The following is a 27,258-nucleotide window of genomic DNA, read 5'->3' on the forward strand; positions in this document are numbered from 1 at the left end:
GTTTAAAAGCTACAATTTAAAGTGGGCTTTTTTAGAGACAGATCTTGCCTCTCCCTAAATGGCAGGATCAGATTGTACAGTCAACTTTCCTGCCAGTTCTTGACTATGGTGACAATTTACCAGAATGCAGCAGCCACTACTCTTAAACTTTTGGATGCCGTCTACCATAGCGCCCTTCGCTTTATCACAGGTTACAGTTTTATACTCATCACTGCATCTTGTATTAAAAGGTTGGCTAGTTCTTACTAAAGTCCCATAGATCACTTCACTATTCCCTTTTTGTTTTTCAAAGCTCCACTACACAAGCTTCCGACTTACCTAACTTCATTGTTTAAGTATAAAAACATGCGTTACTAAACCCGTTCACAGGGTTGGTTAACTCGAGGTTCCTCGGGTCTCCACTGAATTAGGTAAATCCGCTTTTAGTTTTAATGCGCCTCACTGCTGGAACAATTTGCAGAACTCATTACAATTAGATGTTCTGGTGTCGCTCGGCAGTTTAGGGTGTTAATTGAGGACCTAGTAGCTGAGTACTGTAACTGTTTTTCATAAATGTAAAGTTTTGTATTGATTGCTGTTTTGTCTGACATTGTGTTGGTTGTTGTATTGTTGTTATCAGGGCCCCCTTGCGAATGAGACCATGGCCTCAATGGGTTTTCCCTGAATTAATCAAATAAAAAAAGTATTAGTGGCAAACGATGTCCGAACTCTGAAGGTCTAGCTACTGTGTGTGTTTGCTTATCCTGGAAGCGGAATGGCTGAAACTGTCCTATGTAAAACAATTGATCATGATTCAATTCAAAAACGGGGATATCCAACGAGCGTAGGATGCCGCTTTGAAGTCTGAGGGCACAGCCCCTTCATTACGGTCACTTCTTACTGACACATCAAAGCAGCCGTTCCAGACTCTCACGTCATGGACGTAGAGAGGCTGGTGTTAGCAAGACTAGCTAAATGCTATCAAAACCATAGAAACCCTCAGTATCAAAACTCCCCAAAGGCAGCCTGAAAAGTAGCTGAATTTGTCGCTAGAATCTTTTACCAATAAAAGTTGCTGGAGGGGTCTGAACTAAATACACTGATATAGTTGCTAAATTGGTAACACTGCAGTAGTTCCTGGTTTTGGGTTTTCTTCATTGATTATTTTTACAAATCAGAATTGGGAGAAGGTGGTGCTTGAAATGGTGCAGTGATTTTCAAGCCCATGTGTGGATGATAAATGGTTCCCACTAGATTCCACAGCCACAAAGTCTAAATTAGCTATATCATAAAAATTCATGAAAACAAAAATTAGATTTTTGGCCATGATAAACACGGGTGAAATTAGCGGAAGGGAGGGGTTTGGCAGAGAGTTTCCATTTCGAGGGAGGAGACTTCGCGTCCTTCCTTTGTACAAAGGTAGTCACAATTGTTAAAGGCATTCCCCCAGAAGTAAAACAGGAAATGACAAGCTTTCATGAGATAATTTTATTTCTGGGTGATCGAGATAAGGATTTGATCATCCAATGGTTGTAATTAAAGGGGGTGGCACTCAGGGGCTGTGTGTGGCTGTCCATGTGGGTGTTTGAGTGAGAAAGACACAAGAGAACCAATCAGTATAAAAGCACAGCCACCTTCATTATCGACGCTTTGTGCCTACAACATCAAGGAGCCTTTCCAGACCCTTTCCCGTACATGTACTTTTCACTTGCTTCTTAAACTCTCATCCCATTGCTTTGTATTTTTATTTTGTGCAAATAATAAAAAATAAATAATTGTGGTATGATGTGACATAAGTAACGTTGATGACTAACGGTGCCTTACCTGAATTTCCACTCCATAACCCGGATACACTGTGATGCTGTAGGTGCACTCCAGAGGAGAGTAAGGGGATGAGGAGAGAGGATCTGGAGACTCCACAATGCCCTCCATCCCAGAGAGACTGGCATTGCACTGCACTGGAGAGAGAAAGTCAGGACACTTGACTGAAAATGCACAAATATCTCAACCCTATGGAAGTAATGGCTATGAAACATTGCATAACGTTAGGCTTGCAATCACACCATGCATTTACCTGGCATGTGCACCGTGGTGATGGTCGTGGTGGTGATCAAAGTGGTTGTCGTCTCCTCCTCTGTGGTTGATGTTACAGTTTTCCCTGCTCCTGATTGGCTGGCTGCGGGCAATGAGGTCAGGGCTGTGGTTAGCACCCCTGGTAGCATCACAGTCGCTGCAGGCTCAGTCTGCCCAAGCTGTGGTACAGCCTGAGTCGGGTTGGTGGTTGTGCCTGCAATTGAGGCAGAGTGTTTAAACCAGGGATGGGCAACTGGCGGCCCGGATCAATTTCCAGAAAGTACATTTACATTTTAGTCATTTAGCAGACGCTCTTATCCAGAGCAAGTGACTGCATACATTATTTTTTATATTTGTTTTCATACTGGCCCCCCGTGGGAATCGAACCCACAACCCTGGCATTGCAAACGTCATGCTCTACCAACTGAGCTACATCCCTGCCGGCCATTCCCTCCCCTATCCTGGACGACGCTGGGCCAATTGTGCGCCGCCCCATGGATCTTCACACCCCTTGACTTTTTCCACATTTTGTTGTGCTACAGTCTGAATTTAAAATAGAATACATTGAGATTTTCACTGGCCTATACACAATACCCCATAATGTCAAAGTGGAGGGGGGATTCTACTAAGCTAACATAGTGTCACGATCGTCTTGACGAGAAGGAGTAGACCAAGGCGCAGCGTGTGAAATAAACATGACTTTATTTAATTAAAGCACGAAAACACGATCGAGAAGTCCACAGTAACACTGACTGAACACGGAACAAAAACCCACAAACACAAGGTGAACACAGACAGTTTAAATATGGCTCCCAATCAGAGACAACGAGCCAACAGCTGACACTCGTTACCTCTGATTGGGAGTCACTCAAACAAAGAAATACAACAACCTAGAAATAGACACAACAGAACTACCAACATAGAAATAAACACATAGAATGCACACACCCTGGCTCAACATAATGAGTCCCAGAGCCAGGGTGTGACAGTACTCCCCTAAAGGCGCGGACTGCGACCGCGCCTCAACTAACCAAAACAGGGGGAGGGCTGGGCGGGCATACCTCCTCGGTGGCGGTTCTGGCTCCGGCCTTGACCACCACCCTTCAATACACCCCCAATGCGCCCCTGGTCCAGTCTGGCCCCGCCCGGCTGGAGCAGGACTGGACTTAACAGGAGCGGTCCTTTCCAGGCTGTCGACTCGCACCCCTGGCTTGGTGCGTTGAGGAGGAATGGGCCTTACCAGGCTGACGACTCGCACCCCTGGCTTGGTGCGTGGAAGAGAGACGGGCCGGACCGGGCTGGCGACGTGCACCGTAGGTTTGGTGCGAGTGGCAGGAACAGGCCGGGTCGGGCTGGCGACGCGCACCGTAGACTTGGTGCGGTGGCAGGAACAGGCCGGACCGGGCTGGCGACGCGCACCGTAGGTTTGGTGCGAGTGGCAGGAACAGGCCGGGTCGGGCTGGCGACGCGCACCGTAGACTTGGTGCGGGTGGCATGAACAGGCCGGACCGGGCTGGCGACGCGCACCGTAGGTTTGGTGCGAGTGGCAGGAACAGGCCGGGTCGGGCTGGCGACGCGCACCGTAGACTTGGTGCGGGTGGCAGGAACAGGCCGGACCGGGCTGGCGACGCGCACCGTAGGTTTGGTGCGAGTGGCAGGAACAGGCCGGGTCGGGCTGGCGACGCGCACCGTAGACTTGGTGCGGGTGGCAGGGACAGGCCGGACCGGGCTGGCGACGCGCACCGTAGACTTGGTGCGGGTGGCAGGAACAGGCCGGACCGGGCTGTGGAGACGGATAGGAGGCCTGGAGTGAACAGCGGCCACCACCCGTCCTGGCTGAATGCCTACCCTCACACACTCTGTGTGAGGCATCCGCACAGGACGTACAGGGCGGTGTACCCCTGGCCTGGTGGCCTCCTGGATTCGCCCCATCTTTGCCTCCGTCGTCCATGCCGTGTGCCCCCCCCTAAAAATTTATTGGGGTTGCCTCTCGACCCTCCGACGCTGCTCCCACGTCCAGGTTGCCTGTTCCTGGACACGCTGCTTGGTCCTGGTATGGTGGGTTTTTCTGTCACGATCGTCTTGACGAGAAGGAGTAGACCAAGGCGCAGCGTGTGAAATAAACATGACTTTATTTAATTAAAGCACGAAAACCAAAACAAAACACGATCGAGAAGTCCACAGTAACACTGACTGAACACGGAACAAAAACCCACAAACACAAGGTGAACACAGACAGTTTAAATATGGCTCCCAATCAGAGACAACGAGCCAACAGCTGACACTCGTTACCTCTGATTGGGAGTCACTCAAACAAAGAAATACAACAACCTAGAAATAGACACAACAGAACTACCAACATAGAAATAAACACATAGAATGCACACACCCTGGCTCAACATAATGAGTCCCAGAGCCAGGGTGTGACACATAGATAATTGTTTTGTCATACCAAATTAAAATTATTTGTTTTAGTATTTGATAAAATATAGAATTTCGCCTTTACTACTATAGCCCATAGAAACACACTGAATAACATTCATAAAGGGTCAAACAGACAGTCAAAAAATACATAATAAGGAATACGGTTGAGGTGTCTGTCCTATATATAGGAATATAAGAAAGTTCAGGAAATATTTATGTTTTTTTAGACACATATTTAACCCCTTTTGTTGTTGTCACAAAACGAACTACCTCCATAAAATGTTTTAACTGGTACTGGGTTACCTTCAGACGAGTCCTGTGACACTTGTGGGGGTTGTAGAGCAAAACTGAGAACACCATTGTGTTCGTGAGAGTCTCATATTTCCATAGAGTGGTCATATTCATTTGGACGCTATAGACGTTTTTGTGAGAAGTCTCATGGGGATGTCTCATGGTCTGACAAACACCGCTGTAGCTCGGCCACCTTCCACCGCAGATGCGGAAGGCCGACAAAGGCGGGTGCGGTGGATTGGGATGCAACCCATGCAAAAAAACATATCTCCGATTTTGGGGGGGATTTTTTTGTATTATGTTACTTAGATTGATGCATGGGTGCGTCAATAGACTCTTACGGATTTTTTTCATGACCACCTCATCTCTGTACCCCACACATACAATTATCTGTAAGGTCCCTCAGCTGAGCAGAGAATTTCAAGCACAGATTCAACCACAAAGATCAGGGAGGTATTCCAATGCCTCACAAAGAAGGGCACCTATTGGTAGATGGGTAAAATAAAAAAAGACATTGAATATCTCTGAGCATGGTGAAGTTATTAATTACACTTTGGATGGTGTATCAATACACCCAGTCACTACAAATATACAGGCCTCCTTCCTAATTAAGTTGCTGGAGAGGAAGGAAACCTGGTTCCTGGATCCTTTCACAGCATTATAAGGCTGTGCTGAGACAATGACTTATCAATGACCCAAACCCAGCTCAGTTAATACCTACCATTGGGTTGCTGAGTTGTCATAATGCTTCAGCAAATGTACATTATCCCATGGCCGTTGGTAGACACAATGTAAGTAACCTAATTTATGTCCCTCTAACTGCCCTGAATGCATAAAAATAGCCCACGTTAACACATGTAGCTTAAGAAACAAGGTTCATGAAATCAATAATTTGCTAGTAACAGATGACATTCATATTCTGACAATCTCTGAAACTCACTTAGATAATACCTTTGATGATACAGTGGTAGCAATACATGGTTATAACATCTACAGAAAATACAGAAATGCCATTGGAGGAGGTGTTGTGGTTTATATTCAGAACCACATTCCTGTAAATCTCATGTTAAATACTGTTGAAGTAATATGGCTACAGGTTCATCTGCTTCAACTAAAGCCCATTCTTGTGGGAAGCTGCTATAGACCACTAAGTGCTAACAGTCAGTATCAACAGTCAGTATCTAGATAACATTTGTGAAATGCTTGATAATGTATGTGATATTAACAGACGGGTATATTTTCTGGGTGATTTAGATATTGACTGGCTTTCATCAAGCTGCCCACTCAAGAAAAAGCTTCAAACTGTAACCAGTGCCTGCAACTTGGTTTAGGTTATCAGTCAACAAACCAGGGTAGTTACAAATGAAATCATCAACATGTATTGATCACATCTTTACTAATGCTGCAGAAACTTGCTTTAAAGTAGTATCCAAATCCATCGGATGTAGTGATCACAATATAGTATCCATATCTAGGAAAACCAAAGTTCCAAAGGCTGGGCCTAAGATAGTGTATAAGAGGTCATACAAAAAGTTTTGTTGTGATTCCTATGTTGTTAATGTAAATAATATTTGTTGGTCTATGGTGTGTAATGAGGAGCAACCAGACGCTGCACTTCAGACATTTTATGAAATTACTTATTCCAGTTACCCATTAAGAAAATGACTAAAAATGGTTAAATCCCTGTGGATTGATGAGGAATTGAAAAATGGTATGGTTGAGAGGGATGAGGCAAAAGGAATGGCAAATATGTCTGGCTGCACAACCGATTGGCAAACATACTGAAAATTGAGAAATCATGTGAATAAACTGAAAATACTAATAAACTAGACTATGAAACAAAGATAAATGATATAAAGAATGATAGTAAAAATCTTTGGAGCACCTTCAATGAAATGTTCGGCAAAAAGGAAAACTCAGCTTCATCATTCATTGAATCAGATTTCACATTAATTCATCAAAACCAACTGATATTGCAAATTCCTTTAATGATTTATTCATTGGCAAGATTAGCTAACGTCGGCATGATATGCCAGCAACAAAACACTGACACTACATATCCAAGTATAACTGATCAAATTATGAAAGACAAGCATTGTAATTTTGAATTCCGTAAAGTGAGTGTGGAAGAAGTGAAAAAAATATTGTTGTCTATCAACAATGACAAGCCACCGGGGTCTGACAACTTGGATGGAAAATTACTGAGGATAATGGCGGACGATATCGGCACTCCTATTTGCCATACCTTCAATCTAAGCCTACTAGAAAGTGTGTGCCGTCAGGCCTGGAGGGAAGTTAAAGTAAATCCTCTACCCAAGAAGAGTAAAGCCCCCTTTACTGGCTCAAATAGTCAACCAATCAGCCTGTTACCAACCCTTAGTAAACTTTTTGACAATGTGGTATCTGAGGAATTTATGACTTTGCTAATGGTTTCAAAGGGTCTTAGAGGATGTTGACTTAGCTTAAGGGGAGCATCTGGGGAGTAGTTCTATAGGGGCACCCTAAAGCCGAGGAAGTCTGTTAGGTGGAGTTCTGGGATTGGTCTGTAGGGGAAAACACCCATATTATGTTACATAGGGCATAGGATAAATACCACGGTTAAAACAGAGGACGGGGAGAATAACATATTACAGATTGGAGCCAGTTATTCTCCAGATATCGGCAGATATCTGTAAATTGACGCTGGAATACTTTGATATAAATAAACCTTTATAATCAAGGTACAGTGTCAGCGGATTGCCTTGTTTTCACAGCATAAATTAGCAACGTTTTCTCGACACCACAACAACATTGTGTTTGACCAGATACAATGCTATTTTACTGTAAACAAATTGACAACAGACTTTCAGCACACTTATAGAGAAGGACATTCAACAAGCACGGCACTTTCAGCCAATCATCAGTCATTTGTGTGAGAAATTGATGATAAAAAGATTCTGGGAGCTGTTTTGTTAGACTTCAGTGCCGCTTTTGACATTATCGATCATAGTCTGCTGATGGAAAAACATGTGTTATGGCTTTACACCCCCTGCTATATAGTGGAAAAATAGTTACCTGTCTAACAGAACACAGAGGGTGTTCTTTAATGGAAGCCTCTCCAACATAATACAGGTGGAATCAGGAATTCCCAGGGCAGCTGTCTACACCCCTTACTTTTTCAATCTTTACTAATGGCATGCCACTGGCTTTGAGTAAAGCCAGTGTGTCTATGAATGTGGATGGCTAAACACTATACACATCAGCTACTACAGCGAGTGAAATCACTGTAACACTTGACAAAGAGCTGTAGTTAGTTTCAGAATGGGTGGCAAGGAATAAGTTAGTCCTACATTTTAAAAAACGAAAAGCATTGCATTAGGGACAAATCATTCACTAAACCCTAAACCTCAACTAAATCTTGTAATAAATAATGTGGAAATTGAGCAAGTGGAGGTGACTAAACCACTTGGAGTAACCCTGAATTGTAAACTGTCATGGTCAAAACATATTGATATAATAGTAGCTAAGAGGAGAAGTCTGTCCATAATAAAACGCTGCTCTGCCTTTTTAACAACACTATCAACAAGGCAGGTCCTACAGGCCCTAGTTTTGTCGCACCTGGACTACTGTTCAGACGTGTGGTCAGGTGCCACAGAGGGACCTCGGAAAATTACAATTGGCTCAGAACAGGGCAGCATGGCTGGCCCTTAAATGTACACGGAGAGCTAACATTAATAACATGCATGTCAATCTCTCATGCTCAAAGTAGGGGAGAGATTGACTTCATCACTACTTGTTTTTGTAAGAAGTGTTGGCATGCTGAATGCACCGAGGAGTCTGTTTAAACTACTAGCACACAGCTCGGACACCCATGCATACCCCACAAGACATGCCACCAAAGGTCTCTTCACAATCCCCAAGTCAAGAACAGACTATGGGAGGCGCACAGTACTACGTTGAACTCCATTCCACATCAGGTAACTGATGTAAGTAGTAGAATCAGATTTAAGAAACAGACAAAAATACAACTTATGGAACAGCGGAGACTGAAGAGACACAGGCACACATGATAAGACACACACACTCTACACAAACGTACACATGGATTTTGTATTGTAGATTTGTGATAGTAGAGTAGTGACCTGAGGGCACACACTTAATGTGTTGTGAAAAGTTTTATGAAATGTAATGTCCTGTAATATTTTTTTATTGTATATAACTGCCTTAATGTTGCTTGACCTCAGGAAGAGTAGCTGCTGCCTTGGCAGCAGCTAATGGGGATCCTTAATAAATACAAATACAAACCACTTAGGGATTTCACCATGAGGCCAATGGTGACTTTAAAATGACTATTCATTTTATTTTTACTTTAGTGCCTTATTGCAAACAGGATGCATGTTTTGGAATATTTGTATTCTGTACAGGCTTCCTTCTTTTCACTCTGTGTCAAGGCGTCAGTGTAATGCGGTAGGACGAAGTCAGGCGCAGGACACAGAGCTAATCGAAAAAATGTACTTTACTCGTAGGTAATAGAAAGAACAAACCTCCACGCAGGGAGGAACAAACCCGCACACTTACGACAACCAAAACATGAACAAACACGCACAACACACAGTGTGAGACAGAGGGTTAAATAGGGAAGACATAACTACATGATGGGAAACAGGTGTGACCAATAAAGACAAAACAAGTCGAACATAGACACATGGATCGGTAGTAGCTAGTACTACGGTGACGACGAACATCGAAGCCTGCCCGAGCAAGGAGGAGGGGCAGCCTCGGCTGAATTCGTGACACTCTGTCATTTAGATGAGTATTGTGGAGTAACTACAGAAAATATTCCAAAACATGCATCCTGTTTGCAATAAGGCACTAAAGTAAAAATGCCAAAAATGTGGCAAAGAAATAATTTTATGTCCTCAATACAAAGTGTTATGTTTGGGGAAAATCCAACACATTACCGAGTACCACTCTTCATATTTTCAAGCATGGTGGTGGCTGCATCATGTTATTTGTATGCCTGTCACCGGCAAGGATTAGGTAGTTTAAAGGAAAAAAATTAACGGAATCGAGCTAAGCACAGGCAAAATCGTAGAGGAAAACCTGGTTCAGTCTGCTTTCCAACAGACACTGGGAGACAAGTTGCTTACCAAGATGGCAATGTTAGAGTGACCTAGTTACAGTTTTGACCTAAAATCAGCTTGAAAATCTTTGGCAAAACTTGAAAATGGCTGTCTAGCAATGATCAACAACCAAATTGACAGAGCTTGAAGAATCAAATTTAAAAAAGTGCACATATTGTACAATACAGGTGTGCAAAGCTCTTAGAGACTTACCCAGAAAGACTCACAGCTATAATCACTGCCAAAGGTGATTCTAACATGTATTGACTCAGGGGTGTGAAAACTAATGTAAATTACTTATTACTGTATTTCATTTTCAATATATTTGCAAACATCTCTAAAAAAACATGTTTTCACACTGGGTATTGTGTGTAGATCGGTGCGAAACAACATTAATTTAATCCATATTGAATTCAGGCTGTAACACAACTAAATGTGAAATGAGTAAAGGGGTATGAATACCTTCTGAAGGCACTGTATACACTGAGTGTACAAAACATTAAGAACATGTTGATGTTAAATCTTGTTAAATCCACTTCAAATCAGTGTAGATGAAGGAGAGGAGAGAGGTTTAATAATGAATTTTAAGCCTTGAGACAATTGAGACATGGATTGTGTATGTGGGCCATTCAGAGGGTGAATGGGCAAGATAAAATATTTAAGTGCCTTTTTGTATTTGTATTTATTAAGGACCCCCATTACTCTTCCTGAGGTCCAGCAACATAAGGCAGTTACAGTGGGGAAAAAAAGTATTTAGTCAGCCACCAATTGTGCAAGTTCTCCCACTTAAAAAGATGAGAGAGGCCTGTAATTTTCATCATAGCTACACGTCAACTATGACAGACAAAATGAGAATATTTTTTTACAGAAAATCACATTGTAGGATTTTTTATGATTTTATTTGCAAATTATGGTGGAAAATAAGTATTTGGTCAATAACAAAAGTTTCTCAATACTTTGTTATATACCCTTTGTTGGCAATGACACAGGTCAAACGTTTTCTGTAAGTCTTCACAAGGTTTTCACACATTGTTGCTGGTATTTTGGCCCATTCCTCCATGCAGATCTCCTCTAGAGCAGTGATGTTTTGGGGCTGTCGCTGGGCAACACGGACTTTCAACTCCCTCCAAAGATTTTCTATGGGGTTGAGATCTGGAGATTGGCTAGGCCACTCCAGGACCTTGAAATGCTTCTTACGAAGCCACTCCTTCGTTGCCCGGGCGGTGTGTTTGGGATCATTGTCATGCTGAAAGACCCAGCCACGTTTCATCTTCAATGCCCTTGCTGATGGAAGGAGGTTTTCACTCAAAATCTCACGATACATGGCCCCATTCATTCTTTCCTTTACACGGATCAGTCGTCCTGGTCCCTTTGCAGAAAAACAGCCCCAAAGCATGATGTTTCCACCCCCATGCTTCACAGTAGGTATGGTGTTCTTTGGATGCAACTCAACATTCTTTGTCCTCCAAACACGACGAGTTGAGTTTTTACCAAAAAGTTCTATTTTGGTTTCATCTGACCATATGACATTCTCCCAATCCTCTTCTGGATCATCCAAATGCACTCTAGCAAACTTCAGACGGGCCTGGACATGTACTGGCTTAAGCAGGGGGACACGTCTGGCACTGCAGGAATTGAGTCCCTTGCGGCGTAGTGTGTTACTGATGGTAGGCTTTGTTACTTTGGTCCCAGCTCTCTGCAGGTCATTCACTAGGTCCCCCCGTGTGGTTCTGGGATTTTTGCTCACCGCTCTTGTGATCATTTTGACCCCACGGGGTGAGATCTTGCGTGGAGCCCCAGATCGAGGGAGATTATCAGTGGTCTTGTATGTCTTCCATTTCCTAATAATTGCTCCCACAGTTGATTTCTTCAAACCAAGCTGCTTACCTATTGCAGATTCAGTCTTGCCAGCCTGGTGCAGGTCTACAATTTTGTTTCTGGTGTCCTTTGACAGCTCTTTGGTCTTGGCCATAGTGGAGTTTGGAGTGTGACTGTTTGAGGTTGTGGACAGGTGTCTTTTATACTGATAACAAGTTCAAACAGGTGCCATTAATACAGGTAACGAGTGGAGGACAGAGGAGCCTCTTAAAGAAGAAGAAGTTACAGGTCTGTGAGAGCCAGACATCTTGCTTGTTTGTAGGTGACCAAATACTTATTTTCCACCATAATTTGCAAATAAATTCATTAAAAATCCTACAATGTGATTTTCGGGATTTTTTTCCTCAATTTGTCTGTCATAGTTGACGTGTACCTATGATGAAAATTACAGGCCTCTCTCATCTTTTGAAGTGGGAGAACTTGCACAATTGGTGGCTGACTAAATACTTTTTTTCCCCACTGTACATTTCTCTCAGACAGTCATTTGTGTAATTGCCGTACTTATTGAATGTCCTTCCCTATAAGCGTGCTGTAAATCTGTTGTCAATTTGTTTACAGTAAAATAGCATTGTATCTGGTCAAGACATTTTTTCAAAAGTTTACAAAGGGTTATGTGATGGAAAATGTTATATTTGTGCTTTTCTAATTACCAATTTCTGTGTTCATGCAAGTGACTGATTGAACGAATCCTCACTATCAGTATCTGCAATTTGGCAGTACGCCCAGACCCTTGTTTTGAGAACGAAGCGGACTTCCCCGGTAGAACTCACTTCAGACCAGTACTTTATGCATCTAAGTTTGACTGTGACCTCTCTAGCATGCTGATAATAAACAATGATTCATTTAAGATTGACAGTTGGTAACAGGCTGATTGGTCGGCTATTTGAGTCAGTAATGGGGGCTTTACTGTTCTTGGGTAGCGGAATTACTTTTTCTTCCCTCCAGGCCTGAGGGCACATACTTTCTAGTAAACTTAGATTGAAGATATGGCAAATAGGAGTGGCAATATCATCCGCTATTATCCTAGTCCATCCAAGTTGTAAAACGGCCCTCCTGCAGCTCAGTTGGTAGAGCATGGCGCTTGCAACGCCAGGGTTGTGGGTTCGATTCCCACAGGGGGCCGGTATGAAAAATGTATACACTCACTAACTGTAAGTCGCTCTGGATAAGAGCGTCTGCTAAATGACTAAAATGTAAGATGCTTGTCATTGTTGATAGACAACTATTTTTTTCATTTCTTCCACACTCACTTTACTGAATTCAAAATTAAAATGCTTGTCTTTCATAATTTGATCAGTTATACTTGGATGTGTAGTGTCAGCGTTTGTTCTTGGAATGTCATGCCTAAGTTTGCTAATCTTGCCAATGAAAAAATCATTAAAGTAATTGGTAATATCAGTACGTTTTGTGATGAATGAGTCATTTGATTAAATGAATGATGCAGCCGAGTTTGTCTGTTATCCTTGTTTCATAGTGTAGTTTCTTCTTCTTCTTTTTATTCAGTTTAGTCACATGATCTCAATTTACAGTATGTTTGCCAATTGGTTGTGAAGACAGACTAATTGGCCATTCCTTTTGCCTCATCCCTCTCAACCATACAATTCCTTGTCAATCCACGGGTGTTTAACAGTTTTTACTGTCATTTCTTTAATGGGTGCATGCTATTTAGTAACTGGAATAAGCAATTTCATAAATGTGTCAAGTGCAGTGTCTGGTTGCTCCTCATTACACACCACAGACCAACAACTATTCTTTACATCAACAACATAGGAATCACTACAAAATGTTTTGTATGACCTCATATACACTATCTTAGGCCCAGCCTTTGGAACGTTGGTTTTCCTAGATATGGTTACTATATTGTGATCACTACAACCTATGGTTGCATACAATAGCTGTAGGATCAGCAGAGGCCTTCAGGGCAGTTAGAGGGACATAAATGAGGTTACTTGGGGCCTCCGGAGTGGCGCAGTGGTCTTGTGCCACTAGAGATCCTGGTTTGATTCCAGGCTCTGTCGCAGCCGGCCGCGACTGGGAGACCCATGGGTTGGTGCACAATTTGCCCAGAGCCGTCCAGGGTAGGGGCTAGGGGAGGGTTTGGCCGGCAGGGATGTTCTTGTCCCATCGCGCACTAGTGACTCCTGTGGCGGGCCGGGTGCAGTGCACGCTGACTCGGTCACCAGGTGTACAGTGTTTCAACTGGCACATTGGTGCGGCTGGCTTCTGGGTTAAGCAGGCACTGTGTCAAGAAGCAGAGCGGCTAGGTTGGGTTGTGTTTCGGACGACGCACGACTCTTGACCTTCGTCTCTCCCGTGTCCGTATGGGAGTTGCAGCGATGGGACAAGACTGTAACTGCCAATTGGATACCACGAAATTTGGGAGGAAAGCGGGATAAGAATACTGCGTCTTCCAATGCCCCTGGGATAATGTACATTTGCTGAAGCATTATGACATCTCAGTGACATAATGGTAGGGATTAACTGAGCTGGGCTTGGGTCATTGATAAGTTATTATCTCAGCGCAGCCTTATAATGCTGTGAAAGGATCCAGGAACCCAAATGATTTGGCTGGATCCCATCCTCCTTATAAAACAAGCTTTGTTTCCAGAAGGTATAAAAATTGACACTAAATGTTACACCCACAGAGCAGCAATAGTCTCGTAGCCAGTTACGGAGGGCTAAAAGTCTGCTGAAACGTTCAATGACACGATTTACGGAGGGCACAGGGCCAAATATTATGGGGCTTTTGTTGGTGTGAAGCAGACACCCAATCAGTTCTTTAAAATCCATCTTTAGCTGTTCTGAGCTGCCCTTCATAATGTCATTGTATCCCACATGAAATAAGATACTCAATTTTCTGATGCACCTTTAAAATGTTTGGGAGCAGCTTATTGATGTACTCGTGCTCCTGGATAGCACTACATTTTTGCTCCAGGGACAGACAATTCTCACCATTGAACTGCCCAATACAACGGCCGGAGAAGGGGATGGAGAAATCCGCCCATTGAACCTTTCACGGGCCCACGAGAAGCAGGATAGCATACTCCCGCTGCTCACGGCAATAAGTCGAGACCTCCCACAGCAGGCAGTGCCCCCGTCAGAGAGAGGGAAAGGAGCCACTGCCGGAGTCAGCGTATTTGGAGACAGCACTGTCGTTGAGACACAGGCAATCCCAGCGATGAAGGCGCAGGTAGATCAAGCACCAGGGTAGCGTAATGACATTCCTTATGTCAATATGTTCCGAACCTCTCGCAGACACTGTCAGTTTGTGTAAAGAATTGCAACGCTGCTGGGTTTTTCATGCTCAACAGTTTCCCGTGTGTACCCAAAGGACATCCAGCCAACATGACACAACTGTGTTGGGCATGGGGGCGGGGGGGAGGGGGTTGCAACGCAATATTAGAAAGGTGTTCTTAATGTTTTGTACACTCAGTGTATACAGTGCCTTCGGAAAGTATTCAGACCCCTTGACTTTTTCCACTTTGTTACGTTACAGCCTTATTCTAAAATTGATTAAATTGATTTTTTTTCCTCAGCAATCTACGTACCATACCCCATAATGACAAAGCGAAAACAGTGCATGTCAGAGCAAAAAAAATAAGCCATGAGGTCGAAGGAATTGTCTGTAGAGCTCAGAGACAGGATTGTGCCGAGGCACAGATCTGAGGAAGGGTACCAAAACAATTCTGCAGCATTGAAGGTCCCCAAGAAAACAGTGGCCTTCATCATTCTTAAATGGAATAAGTTTGGAACCACCAAGACTCTTCCTAGAGCTGGCTGTCCGGCCAAACTGAGCAATCGGCGGAGAAGGGCCTTGGTCAGGGAGGTGACCAAGAACCCGATGGTCACTCTGACAGAGCTCTAGAGTTCCTCTGTGGAGACTCCACCAATCAGGCCTTTATGGTAGACTGACCAGACGGAAGTCACTCCTCAGTAAAAAGGCACATGACAGCCTGATTGGAGTTTGCCAAAAGGCACCTAAAGAATCTCAGACAATGAGAAACAACATTCTCTGGTCTGATGAAACTAAGATTGGATTATTTGGCCTGAATGCCAAGCATCACCTCAGGAGGAAACCTGGCACCATCCCTACGGTGAAGCATGGTGGTGGCAGTATCATGCTGTGGGGATGTTTTTCAGCGGCAGGGATTGGGAGACTAGTCAGGATCGAGGCAAAGATGATCGAGGCAAAGATGAACAGAGCAAAGTACAGAGAGATCCTTGATGAAAACCTGCTCCAGAGCGCTCAGGACCTCAGGAAGGTTCACCTTCCAACAGGACAACGACCCTAAGCACATAGCCAACACAACACAGGAGTGGCTTCAGGACAAGTCTCTGAATGTCCTTGAGTGGCCCAGCCAGAGCCCGGACTTGAACCCGAACGAACATCTCTGGAAAGACCTGTAAATAGCTGTGCAGCGATGCTCCCCATCCAACCTGACAGAGCTTGAGAGGATCTGCAGCAAAGAATGGGAGAAACTCCCCAAATACAGGTGTGCCAAGCTTGTAGCATCATACCCAAGAAGACTCGAGGATGTAACCGCTGCCAAAGGTGCATCAAAGTACTGAGTAAAGGGTCTGAATAATTATGTAAATGTAATATTTCCGTTTTTTATTTGTAACACATTTGCTAAAATTAAAAACCAGTTTTTGCTTCGTCATTATGGCGTATTGTGTGTAGATTGCCAAGGTAAAAAAAATATATTTAATCCATTTTAGAATAAGGCTGTAACGTAACAAAGTGGAAAAAGTCAAGGGGTCTGAATACTTTCCAAATGCACTGAATAATAATAAACGCAACATGCAACAATTTCAACGATTTTAGTGAGTTACAATTCATATAAAGGAAATCAGTCAATTGAAATACATTCCTTTGGCCCTAATCTATGGATTTCACATGACTGGGAATACATATAGGCATCTGTGGTCACAGATACCTTAAAAAAAAGGTAGGGGCGTAGATCAGAAAACCAGTTAGTATCTGATGTGACCACCATTTGCCTCATACAGCGCGACACATCTCCTTCGCATAGAGTTGATCAGGCAGTTGATTGTGGCATGTAGAATGTTGTCCCACTCATCTTCAATGGCTGTGCGAAGTTGCTGGATATTGGTGGGAAATGGAACACTGTCATACACATCGATCCAGAGCATCCCAAACATGCTCAATGGGTGAGATGTCTAGTGAGTATGCAGGCCATGGAAGAACTGGAAAATGTTTAGCTTGCAGGAATTGTGTACAGATCCTTGCGATATGGGGCAGTGCATTATCATGGTGAAACATGAGGTGATGGCGGCGGATGAATGGCACGACAATAGGCCTCAGGATCTCGTCACAGTATCTCTGTGCATTCAAATTGCCAATTGATAAAATGCAATTGTGTTCGTTGTCCGTAGCTTATGCCTGCCCATACCATAACCCCACCACCACCATGGGGCACTCTGTTCACAACGTTGACATCAGCAAACCGCTCGTCCACACGAGCGTGGTCTGCGGTTGTGAGGCTGGTTGGACGTACTGCCAAATTCTCTAAAACGACGTTGGAGGTGGCTTATGGTAGAGAAATGAACATTATATTCTCTGGAAACAGCTCTGGTGGACATTCCTGCAGTCAGCATGCCAATTGCACGCTCCCTCAAAACTTGAGACATCTGTGGCATTGTGTCGTGTGACAAAGTACAAAACATTTTTTGTCCCTAGCACAAGGTGCACAGCACTTGTGTAATGATCATGCTGTTTAATCAGCTTCTTGATATGCCACACCTGTCACGTGAATGGATTATCTTGGCAAAGGAGAAATGCTCACTAACAGGGATGTAAACAAATTTGTGCACACAATTTGAGAGAAATACGCTTTTTGTGCGTATGGAACAATTCTGGGATTCTTCATTTCAGCTCATGAAACATGGGACCAACACCTTACATGTTGCGTTTATATTTTTGCCGGGGGTGGACACAGTCGGGGTCTCAATTTACTGTTGAGAGTTAGAATAGTAGAATACACAAGGTGCAATTTCGAAATATGGTTTTGCATCAGCAGTTTTGTCTTGTGATGTAAAGTCACTCAAATGTCAGCTAACATTTTTTAGATTGTAAGTTTGTCTTGCGGCCAGCTATCTAACCTTGTAGTAATAAAGGTTGAAATACCGACCGGGGGGCACGTTGATAACAAGTCACTCTCAGTCAAATGTCATTAAAAAATGCTAACATTTCTCTAACACCCTATTGCAAAATGAGTAGAATTGCAGGAAATTAGCTGTAAAACGTAATTTTGTTTAGGGCCCCAAAAGAACTGCATGTGTGGGTATGGATGTGGGTATGCAGACCCGCGAGCCACTACAATCCCCCATGATAAGTTCAGATTTTTTGTGGCCTCCACCCCCGTCAAAGTTGCCCATCCCTGGTTTAAACACGCACGGTTTTGTCATGAGTGTGCGGATTGGTCCGCATCGTGGCCCCCACCTACCCTACACCACTGATGCCATCGTGATTCTATTTATGCAGTTGGTTTTGGTTTATTTGAAAAGGGCTTTACAAATAAAAGTATTTCTGTTATTGTTATTATTAAATTAGTAGTAGCATATTAATGAATATCAGTATTGATAGAATAATCTAAAACTGCTATTGGTGAGCTATGCTACCTGTATCAACAGGGGCATGGCCCAGGTACTCCTTACTCAGAAGGGCTGCATGGATCAGCTCGCCCAATGGATGGGGACCAGGACTTGCTGTGGGAGGAGCCTCAGGGTCAGGGGTCACAAAGCTCACGCCTAAGAGGAAAGAGATTTATAATCACTTGTAAAAAAATAAAAAAATAAAAAACCTTCAGAGGAAACGTAGGAATTTAAAACTATGATTGGCAGATTAGTTGTAAAAAAATTCTAGAAACATCTGTCACGAGAAACATTGATGCCTCTTGTCTCTCTCGCTCTCACATACGCTAGTGCTGAGCGATTAGAGCTTTTTGAGGTTGGTTCGATTACTAAAAACTAATAGAACATTTCAATTTCTCTTTTGTTTTTCCATTAAATGCACTAGCATTATGTGGGTTGAATGCTGTAACACAGAATAAATCAATTACTAAAAGTCCCATGATGGTAGTGACTGCCCATGACTGTTTATCACTTACAGTGCATTCGGAAAGTATTCAGACCCCTTGACTTTTTCCACATTTTGTTACGGTACAGCCTTATTCTAAAATTGATTCAAATTATTATTTTTTCTCATCATCCTACACACAATACCCTATAATGACAAAGCAAAAACTGGTTTTTAGAAATGTTTGCAAATAAAATACGGAAATATCACATTTACATAAGTATTCAGACCATTTGTTGAAGCACCTTTGTCAGCAATTACAGCTTGGGTATGATGCTACAAGCTTGGCACACCTGTATTTGCGGAGTTTCTCAGATTCTTCTCTTCAGATCCTCTCAAGCTCTGGCAGGTTGGATGGGAAGCAATGCTGTACAGCTATTTTCAGGTCTCTCCAGAGATGTTTGATCAGGTTCAAGCGGGCTCTGGCTGGGACACTCAAGGACATTCAGAGACCTGTCCCGAAGCCTCTCCTGCGTTGTCTTTGCTGTGTGCTTAGGGTCGTTGTCTTGTTGGAAGGTGAACCTTCACCTCAGTCTGAGGTCCTGAGCACTCTGGAGCAGGTTTTCGTCAAGGATCTCGCTGTACTTTGCTCCGTTCATCTTTCCCTCGATCCTGACTAGTCTCCCAGTCCCTGCCACTGAAAAACATCCCCACAGCATGATGTTGCCACCAACATGCTTCACCGTAGGCATGGTGCCAGGTTTCCTCCAGATGTGACACTTGGCATTCAGGCCAAATAGTTCAATCTAGGTTTCATCAGATCAGAGAATCTTGTTTCTCATGGTCTGAGAGTCCTTTAGGTGCCTTTTGGCAAACTCCAAGTGGGCTGTCATGTGCCTTTTACTGAGGAGTGGCTTCCGTCTGGCCACTCTAACATAAAGGCCAGATTGGTGGAGTTCTGCAGAGATGGTTGTCTGGAGCTCTTTCAGAGTGACCATCAGGTTCTAGGTCACCTCCCTGACCAAGGCTCTTCTCCCCCGATTGCTCATTTTCTCCCCCGATTGTAAACTTCTTCCATTTAAGGAGGCCACTGTGTTCTTGGGGAACTTCAATGCTGCAGAAATCTTTTGGTACCCTTCCCCAGATCTGTGCCTCGACATAATACTGTCTCGGAGCTCTGCGGATAATTCTTTCAACCTCATGGCTTGGTTTTTGCTCTGACATGCACTGTCAACTGTGGGACCTTATATAGACAGGTGTGTGCCTTTCCAAATAATGTCCAATCAATTGAATTCAACCACAGGTCAACTCCAATCAAGTTGTAAAAACATCAAGGATGATCAATGGAAACAGGATGCACCTGAGCTCAATTTCGAGTCTCATAGCAAAGGGTCTGATTACTTTTGTAAATAAGGTATCTGTTTTTCATTTTTAATACATTTGCAAAAATTTCAAAAAGCCTGTTTTCGCTTTGTCATTATGGGGTATTGTGTGTAGATTGGAGAGGAAAATAATTAATGTAATTAATTTTAGAATAAGGCTGTAACATAACAAAACGTGGGAAAAGGGAAGGGGTCTTAACACTTTCTGAATGCACTGTATATATTAACCATCAGTTATTCACATTATTTAACTAATAAAATATTTCAATTGTGCATATTACGTTTATTTTATTTGATGACTATTTAATTCCAAGTCCTCATCTCTATAGAGCTGCTGGCTATGCTGTCTGACAAGTCACTATTGTAATAGTTTTTCAAAGTAAATAAGCCTTACTTTTGACTGCTGAATGCCAACTATCAAATCACTGAGATCATGTACAGTATTTTCAGGTTGAGATACCTCGCAAATAAACTGCTCTCTATGTATCCCCTCTTCATTGCGTATTCTTCTCTCTTAAGTAGCAGGCGTAAAATGAACAAAGACCGGACAAGTTTAGCTGTGCAATGGATTATGGTCATTGTAGTTAATTATAAAATGTTCTGCGGTAAACTACAGTATATAGAACATTGGCCTGTTGGAAACTACAACTCCCTACTACTAAGCACAGTTTGGGCATATAATCCGATTTATCTCTAGAGAAACTGCAGCGCACATTGCATTGAGCTCACAGAAAAAAAGCAGAATGCCATGAAATTCAAATAATTGAACCGTCAGTCAATTAGTTGTTTAGAAACCAAAAAATAACCAACATTTCGGTTAATCGCTCAGCACTAACCCACACACGTTACCTGTAGTTAGGTGGAGGATGGTGACAGATAGTGTCACAGCAAGAACTGTAGACACCATGGTTTAGTAACAGAACAGCCTGAGAGAGAGGGGAGGGAAACAGAAGTGTGGAGGAAAAGAGAGATTGTGAGGAAGGAAAGGAGAGCAGATACAACCTAAATGGTAAGAAAGTAAAGGAAGAGAGCAAAAGGGAAATGCTTTGAAATCTGAGTGCATTTCTCAATGCATGCCTTACTTTATCAATGAGAACAACAGCACCAGCAACTACACTGATCATATATTAAAATCCTAAGACTATAGTTTGCTTAAGCTTTAGAGCAGGGGTGTCAAACATACGGAGGGGGTCCAATCTGGCTTGCGGGTGGTTGGAGTAAAAAAAATAATACAAAATGAATTTTTTCTCTTTTATTTTAACCTTTATTTCAACATTCAAGAAATATAACAAATTTCAGTGCGGCCCTCCGGACCTCGTTGAAGACCGATTGAGGCCCCAAGGGCAAAATTAGTTTGACACCCCTGCTTTAGAGAGACAGATATTAAAAAGGTGCAGTCTGGGACCTGGGACTCTGTTCAATGGTCATTTACATTTTTGATTCCTAAAGAATATAACATACACATGAGCTTAGCCCAGCTGTCTTTCTCCATCATAAGCCAAGGGTTGTATTGCTCCATTGTTTACAAACAATAAACAAACAAACAAGGTATAGCTTCAAAATGTTTAAAAGGTAAAATTGCTCAACATGATATTATCAGCAGTGCAGTATCATCATTGGTGTTTGTTAGTGTTGCCTTCCATCAATGTCTCACCATGTAAATCTATCTCACAACATAAGATAAAGGGGAAAAGGCTATCACATTTCAGATTGTGAACACGTATTTACATTATGCGGGTCCTAAGGCCCAAGGGGGTTTAGATCCGTGGTCGTATGACATGCCTTCTGTGCTGTCATGGTCACTCAGATCTAAAATACTGTAATAGAGATCATACATCCGTATAGCTACATTAAACAAAACATGATAGGCCTAATAAGAATAGGCCTAAAATGTCAAGTTATGCATCGCAGGAGAACGTTTCATTCCTTCATGCTTTCAATTCCGTTCCCTCTTGGTTTTCAAAATACCCACCAAATCATTATATTTGTCCGACAACCACTCTCACCGGACGGCTATCAAAAATGAATAGGCCTAATTTCTATTTGCGACAGAGAAAAACCCGGAGTATTATTTGTTTGGTTTAAGATCTCATTGCAGATAGCGTTTGTGGTGCGAGGTGATGGATAAGAAAAAGAGACCTGCGCTAATTATTAGGCCTATGCGTAATAGTTAACAGGGAGGGAAGCATACGTACCTGGAAAATCACGTCCTGAACTATTCCCCTATTATTATCCGCTTCTTACACACTGGTATTCACGTTTCAGTAAAAAAAATCTGCCTATTGTTGGTTGAGCTACGTTCTCTTTTACTGCGTTCCTTCGAGTCACTTATGTAAAATACCAGCGCTGATGCTGCGCGTTACATTTGTTTAAATTATCATTTGCTCCCACCCGGACCTGCTCTTTGTGTGAGTATGCAGGGGGTTTTGTGACTACACCATTGATTTTCCATTTATTTTCCCAAATATGTGGAAAGGTATCCTGCTGTCTTCTGCCTCCGCTCCCCCTTTCTCCTTGATGGTATGTCTATCCGCCTCTCTTTCTAGGCCCCGAAGCAGGCGAGCGGGTGGGTGGAACGCTGGTAGCTTGTACCCGTATGGTGTGTGTGAGGGCATTTAAGTCGGGAGTCATAGCTCACAGATGCGCCCTGGTGGATGTTCGCAGATTTTCATGAACTTGGTTCTCTTGGCGAAGAGCTGTACACAAACACAGTGCTGAAACAACAACAACAACACACATCTAAAAGCCCAGGCTAGAGATGGGATAGCATGCAAGATTTACACTCAGATTGCCTATACCAAGCTAATTAGAAGACAAACATGTATTTCACTTCAATTGACCACACAATAAAAAAAACGTCTACAATTATATACCCTTCGGTATTTTCCGTAAAGGAGGACATTCTACTCTGGCGCTTTGCGGAAACATCGAATGCGGAAGAAATTGTATTGAGTTGCATCGGCGCAGCCCATCAAGACCGATAGACAGTGAAGCACAGAAGATAGACAGTGGTGAGTCATTAGGCTACAATTCAAATGTATTAGGAACCATGCATGCACGCATACCAGATACCTTTTAATGGTAGCCTAGAACTGAATAACCTACACAATATAGCCCATTTGTATAGCCTATATATTTAGATGTCGACTATTTTCAGAATAAATAGCTTAGGCTACTAAATTCTTTGCCCCCCACCACCACTATATTTTGACATTCTCCCGGGAACGCTTACAATCATTTTCATCGACAAAACCACAAGTGAAAGGCTGTGATGGAAGTATCTGCGCAGTTGTGCTATGTTGTCAATATGTTTACTGAAATGTGGGCTGACGATGATATCTTGTTAATGCACGGGAGGGGACCGTTCTAGGGGGTGCTTTTTGTGTAAGCCAAAAAAAGACCTTTGCTCATACAGTAAGTCCTGTAAACGCGGGATACTGAATCTAATAGGCCTATGTACACTGCTCAAAAAAATTAAGGGAACACTTAAACAACACAATGTAACTCCAAGTCAATCACACTTCTGTGAAATCAAACTGTCCACTTAGGAAGCAACACTGATTGACAATAAATGTAATATGCTGTTGTGCAAATGGAATAGACAACAGGTGGAAATTATAGGTAATTACCAAGACACCCCCAATAAAGGACTGGTTTTGCAGGTGGTGACCACAGACCACTTCTCAGTTACTATGCTTCCTGGCTGATGTTTTGGTCACTTTTTAATGCTGGCGGTGCTTTCACTCTAGTGGTAGCATGAGACGGAGTCTACAACCCACACAAGTGGCTCAGGTAGTGCAGCTCATCCATGATGGCACATCAATGTGAGCTGTGGCAAGAAGGTTTGCTGTGTCTGTCAGCGTAGTGTCCAGAGCATGGAGGCGCTACCAGGAGACAGGCCAGTACATCAGGAGACGTGGAGGAGGCCGTAGGAGGGCAACAACCCAGCAGCAGGACCGCTACCTCCGCCTTTGTGCAAGGAGGAGCAGGAGGAGCACTGCCAGAGCCCTGCAAAATGACCTCCAGCAGGCCACAAATGTGCATGTGTCTGCTCAAACGGTCAGAAACAGACTCCATGAGGGTGGTATGAGGGCCCGACGTCCACTGGTGGGGGTTGTGCTTACAGCCCAACACCGTGCAGGACGTTTGGCATTTGCCAGAGAACACCAAGATTGGCAAATTCTCCACTGGCGCCCTGTGCTCTTCAAAGATGAAAGCAGGTTCACACTGAGCACATGTGACAGACGTGACAGCGTCTGGAGACGCCGTGGAGAACGTTCTGCTGCCTGCAACATCCTCCAGCATGACCGGTTTGGCGGTGGGTCAGTCATGGTGTGGGGTGGCATTTCTTTGGGGGGCCGCACAGCCCTCCATGTGCTCGCCAGAGGTAGCCTGACTGCCATTAGGTACCGAGATGAGATCCTCAGACCCCTTGTGAGACCACATGCTGGTGCGGTTGGCCCTGGGTTCCTCCTAATGCAAGACAATGCTAGACCTCATGTGGCTGGAGTGTGTCAGCAGTTCCTGCAAGAGGAAGGCATTGATGCTATGGACTGGCCCGCCCGTTCCCCAGACCTGAATCCAATTGAGCACATCTGGGACATCATGTCTCGCTCCATCCACCAACGCCACGTTGCACCACAGACTGTCCAGGAGCTGGCGGATGCTTTAGTCCAGGTCTGGGAGGAGATCCCTCAGGAGACCATCCACCACCTCATCAGGAGCATGCCCAGGCATTGTAGGGAGGTCATACAGGCACGTGGAGGCCACACACACACTACTGAGCCTCATTTTGACTTGTTTTAAGGACATTACATCAAAGTTGGATCAGCCTGTAGTGTGGTTTTCCACTTTAATTTTGAGGGTGACTCCAAATTCAGACCTCCATGGGTTGATACATTTGATTTCCATTGATAGTTTTTGTGTGATTTTGTTGTCAGCACATTCAACTATGTAAAGAAAAAAGTATTTAATAAGATTATTTCATTCATTCAGATCTAGGATGTGTTGTTTAAGTGTTCCCTTAATTTTTTTGAGCAGTGTATTTGGATGTGTGCAAGATGGTAAACTCAATCAGACAACAAATGATAACATGATTCCTCAACTGTAATACTTTTTTAAACCTTTATTTTATCAGGGAGTCATACTGAGACCAAGGTATCTTGGGCCCTGAATTACAGAAAATACACTCAATATTAATACAAAATACAAGCAGAAAGAAAAAAAACAGTAATAAAAAACAAACACATTCATAAGTAACAAGGTCCTCAAATCATCTTTCTGAATTGCCCTAGAGGCAACAGAACATCACATTTAAGAACATTTGGAAGATTGTTCCACAGATAAGGTGCAAAAAAACTAAAAGCTGATTTACCTAACTCAGTAGAGACCAAAGGAACTTCCAGAGTTAGCCACCACATCTGGTAACTCACGGCGGCCCACTTATTAGGCTGCGGCCTATGGCTGTAGATTGACGAGGGCAACATATTCTGAGTTAAATTGACCAAGACGCACCTCCAACAACACATAACTTACATAATTTTGCCCCAAAACAATGACAATGTCTCTCAACCAGTGGCATATGGGCTTTTTAGGTGAGCGCTGATGCCACCCTGTAATAAACAGTGCTCACTTTGTCAAAGGCTCAAAATATTTTGTTTGTCCATTCCCAGCACGCCTCTTCAGGGTCCTGTTGGAGAGACGCGTCGCTGTGGCGCTCCACCAACTTTACGTCAAATAAATAATCTAACATGGTAGAAGGAGTATGTGGACTTTTCTGTAGCCTACAGGCTGGAGATAATGTATGACAATGTAATGAGACGGGCATGCAGGTTTCTCCAATCAAATAGCCTAACCTAAATGGTGCCCAATCCAGTAAAAAATGTGCTGTCATTTTAACAAACATATCCTAAAAACAGGACAGGTCAAAGTAAAATGGACAATCACAACTGTTGTCCAGGAGTTTCACCCCACTGTCTTGATCAATGGTTTGAAGTTTGTATCCTTCAACTTTTGACAAGCTGATCATAGCGAAAAAGAAAATACTTCTCCATTTCCTACTGTGTAAACACATTGAAAATAGGCTCACGATAACTCCTGATAAAGTTGGGTAGCTTATATTCAGAGTTTAAATAGCCAAATGGATTAGTCACAGGAGTCAGGACTAATAAAGCCAATACAACGGCCCATTTTACAAATGGTGGGCTTACCACATGGATGGGCATTCATAAAATTCCATTGCGGCCGACATGGTAGGCTACATCACAGTGAGCACGAGGGGGGTGCATTTTTTGGTCTCGCCTAGGGTGGCAGAACGGCAAGGACCAGCCCGGTGATAACTCATGTCTAAAGTTTAGTAATGATGTTAGGTACAGTGGGATTTTTTGTAAAAGGGCTTTATAAATGAAGCAATGTATCAACCTTCGTGACATCGAAGAGAGCCAACCAACTTTCTGGTAGAGAATGCAGTGATGAGTGCTAAAATTGTTGCCCGTAATAAAGCGCAGTGCGCTATGATAAACTGCATCTAACAGCTTTAATGAAGTGGCAGCTGTGTTCATATAGATGACGTCGCCATAGTCTAGGACCGACAGTAACATCGACTGAATAATCTGCTTTCTACTATTTAGCAAGCGGCAGTAACCCATTTTTATTCTTAGCTTCTTAACTCATCAATATGCTTTTCAAAAGACAGCTTTTCATCTATCCAGATATTTGTATGCATGGACACGATCAATTTGGACACCAGCACATACAGTGGGGAAAAAAAGTATTTAGTCAGCCACCAATTGTGCAAGTTCTCCCACTTAAAAAGATGAGAGAGGCCTGTAATTTTCATCATAGGTACACGTCAACTATGACAGACAAAATGAGAAAAGAAAATCCAGAAAATCACATTGTAGGATTTTTAATGAATTTATTTGCAAATTATGGTGGAAAATAAGTATTTGGTCAATAACAAAAGTTTCTCAATACTTTGTTATATACCCTTTGTTGGCAATGACACAGGTCAAACGTTTTCTGTAAGTCTTCACAAGGTTTTCACACACTGTTGCTGGTATTTTGGCCCATTCCTCCATGCAGATCTCCT

At 43.1% G+C, this 27,258-nt stretch overlaps 2 protein-coding genes across 3 annotated transcripts in view; one reads left to right on the top strand and one right to left on the bottom strand.

Annotated features, from left to right (window-relative positions):
* LOC121569800 (seizure protein 6 homolog) overlaps positions 1-22,704 on the bottom strand; it is a 107,126-nt gene extending 84,422 nt beyond the window's left edge. Inside the window, exons 1-5 of one of the 2 annotated variants that reach the window (XM_041881005.2) lie at positions 22,364-22,704; positions 21,018-21,094; positions 18,426-18,518; positions 2,054-2,266; positions 1,804-1,937 (exon numbers count right to left, since the gene is read on the bottom strand). In XM_041881005.2, coding sequence (XP_041736939.1) covers positions 1,804-1,937; positions 2,054-2,266; positions 18,426-18,518; positions 21,018-21,075 — 498 coding nt within the window. In that variant the 5' untranslated portion in view covers positions 21,076-21,094; positions 22,364-22,704. Of the gene's footprint in view, positions 1-1,803; positions 1,938-2,053; positions 2,267-18,389; positions 18,519-21,017; positions 21,095-22,363 lie in introns of both variants that reach the window. The other variant, XM_041881004.2, reaches the window with a different exon arrangement.
* A 151-nt stretch (positions 22,705-22,855) lies between these two features.
* LOC121570261 (aspartate beta-hydroxylase domain-containing protein 2-like) overlaps positions 22,856-27,258 on the top strand; it is a 101,780-nt gene continuing 97,377 nt past the window's right edge. Inside the window, exon 1 of the mRNA XM_041881735.1 lies at positions 22,856-23,179. The gene's annotated coding sequence lies outside the window, so the exon portion shown is untranslated. The remainder of the gene's footprint in view (positions 23,180-27,258) is intronic.

Source organism: Coregonus clupeaformis, chromosome 7, assembly GCF_020615455.1.
Source record: "Coregonus clupeaformis isolate EN_2021a chromosome 7, ASM2061545v1, whole genome shotgun sequence".
Taxonomy (NCBI): domain Eukaryota; kingdom Metazoa; phylum Chordata; class Actinopteri; order Salmoniformes; family Salmonidae; genus Coregonus; species Coregonus clupeaformis.